This window comes from Bison bison, unplaced genomic scaffold (genome assembly GCF_000754665.1).
Source record: "Bison bison bison isolate TAMUID 2011002044 unplaced genomic scaffold, Bison_UMD1.0 scf7180017864068, whole genome shotgun sequence".
Lineage (NCBI taxonomy): Eukaryota > Metazoa > Chordata > Mammalia > Artiodactyla > Bovidae > Bison > Bison bison.
The window spans coordinates 13,174,376-13,175,764 of NW_011494640.1; the positions used below are offsets into that span (position 1 = coordinate 13,174,376).

At 43.5% G+C, this 1,389-nt stretch overlaps 1 protein-coding gene across 2 annotated transcripts in view; it reads left to right on the forward strand.

Annotated features, from left to right (window-relative positions):
• PAX3 (paired box 3) overlaps positions 1-622 on the forward strand; it is a 99,918-nt gene extending 99,296 nt beyond the window's left edge. The window contains exons 9-10 of one of the 2 annotated variants that reach the window (XM_010837073.1): positions 1-93; positions 588-622. In XM_010837073.1, the coding sequence (XP_010835375.1) occupies positions 1-93; positions 588-622 (128 nt within the window). Of the gene's footprint in view, positions 114-587 lie in introns of those variants that run through there. The other variant, XM_010837074.1, reaches the window with a different exon arrangement.
• Positions 623-1,389: the final 767 nt, after the last annotated feature.

Consider the following 1,389-nt stretch of genomic DNA (forward strand, 5'->3'; position numbering starts at 1 on the left):
CGACCTCTCAATCTTATTGTCCACCCACCTATAGCACCACGGGCTACAGTATGGACCCTGTCACGGGCTATCAATATGGGCAGTATGGACAAAGTAAGCCTTGGACTTTCTAGGGAGTGATTATTCCTGGAAGAGTGAAACACTTTAACTCTTCCTGGAGAAAGGGGAGCTGCCAACATGATTAAGCCTTCCATCCCGGTATCAATTTTGTGGCAAAGCCAGCTGGTCGTTCCAGCAAGGGCTTCCTTGTATAATTATTTTCTTAACTGATGTCAACAACCTCTTGCGGTTATTAATTGCTGAGACGTGAAAGCTGATTGCCACTAGGTAGAACACAAGTGTTGGCCCAAACGAAATAACCCCTGGCATTAGAAACACATGTTCTTAATGAGGTCAGCCCAAGGATCATACGGGGTATAATCCCCAGGACACAGAGTTCTGTCAAACTTGTCTCAGGAATAAAAATATTAGTCTCGATCCTTTGATACCCCGGTATTAAATATGACATTGTCAGCCTGTAGCTGATTTTGCCCCTTGCTGTGAATTGTCCCAGCCTGACCTGAAAAGCTGCGTGTGTTTCCTTACAGGTGCCTTTCATTATCTCAAGCCAGATATCGCATAAGTGAACTGTCCACTTGGAGCGTAAACTGGCCCTGTATCCGGTCTCCACGGCCTAGACATGAAGAATCTTCTCAGAAAAAAAAAAAAAAAAATTACCCTCTTGTGGGGGGCAATCTCGACAGGAGACAAAGGAGAATGATTGATTTTCTTTCTCCAGTAGTTGGTTTCAAATTCTTTTGAATGTGTCGAACAAAAGCAGTGGAGAAAAGGAAGATCTGGAACAATAAAAGACAAATGCAACATTTTAAGGCAATGATTTAACATGGCTACATATCAAATATCCCAACTCTAGTGCAGATGATCAAGGAGCTAAAACATTCCATGTGTGTGTGTGTGTGTGTGTGTGTGTGATTTATTTTAACTGGTTTGGGTAAGCAGAACGTTCTGAAAATATAGTCGGAGAAGAAAGTAGAACAAGTTTGACGTCCGATGCTGACACTTCTACAACTTTAAAACTGCTCGCTCCATGAAGCAGGAATGGAGGAGTCTTTGACACACTGGAAATGGATATAAGAATAAGTCCCACCGTTTTTAGGAAGTTAGACTAGATGTAAAGGACGTCCCCAATAAATTATTTGTTATCTTACCCTCATCTGTAATTCGGTTGTCAATATACGACCTGGGTGGACACGTCTTGTCACAGGACGGGAAGGTGGGGAAATCCAGGAGGAAAGCTTGTTTTCTTTCTCAGTGTGGAAGAGGTGTGTGACATGTGCCCAGTTTATTTTCATTCGGAAGCCAACCTGGGGTGGGGGGTGGGGTGGGGTG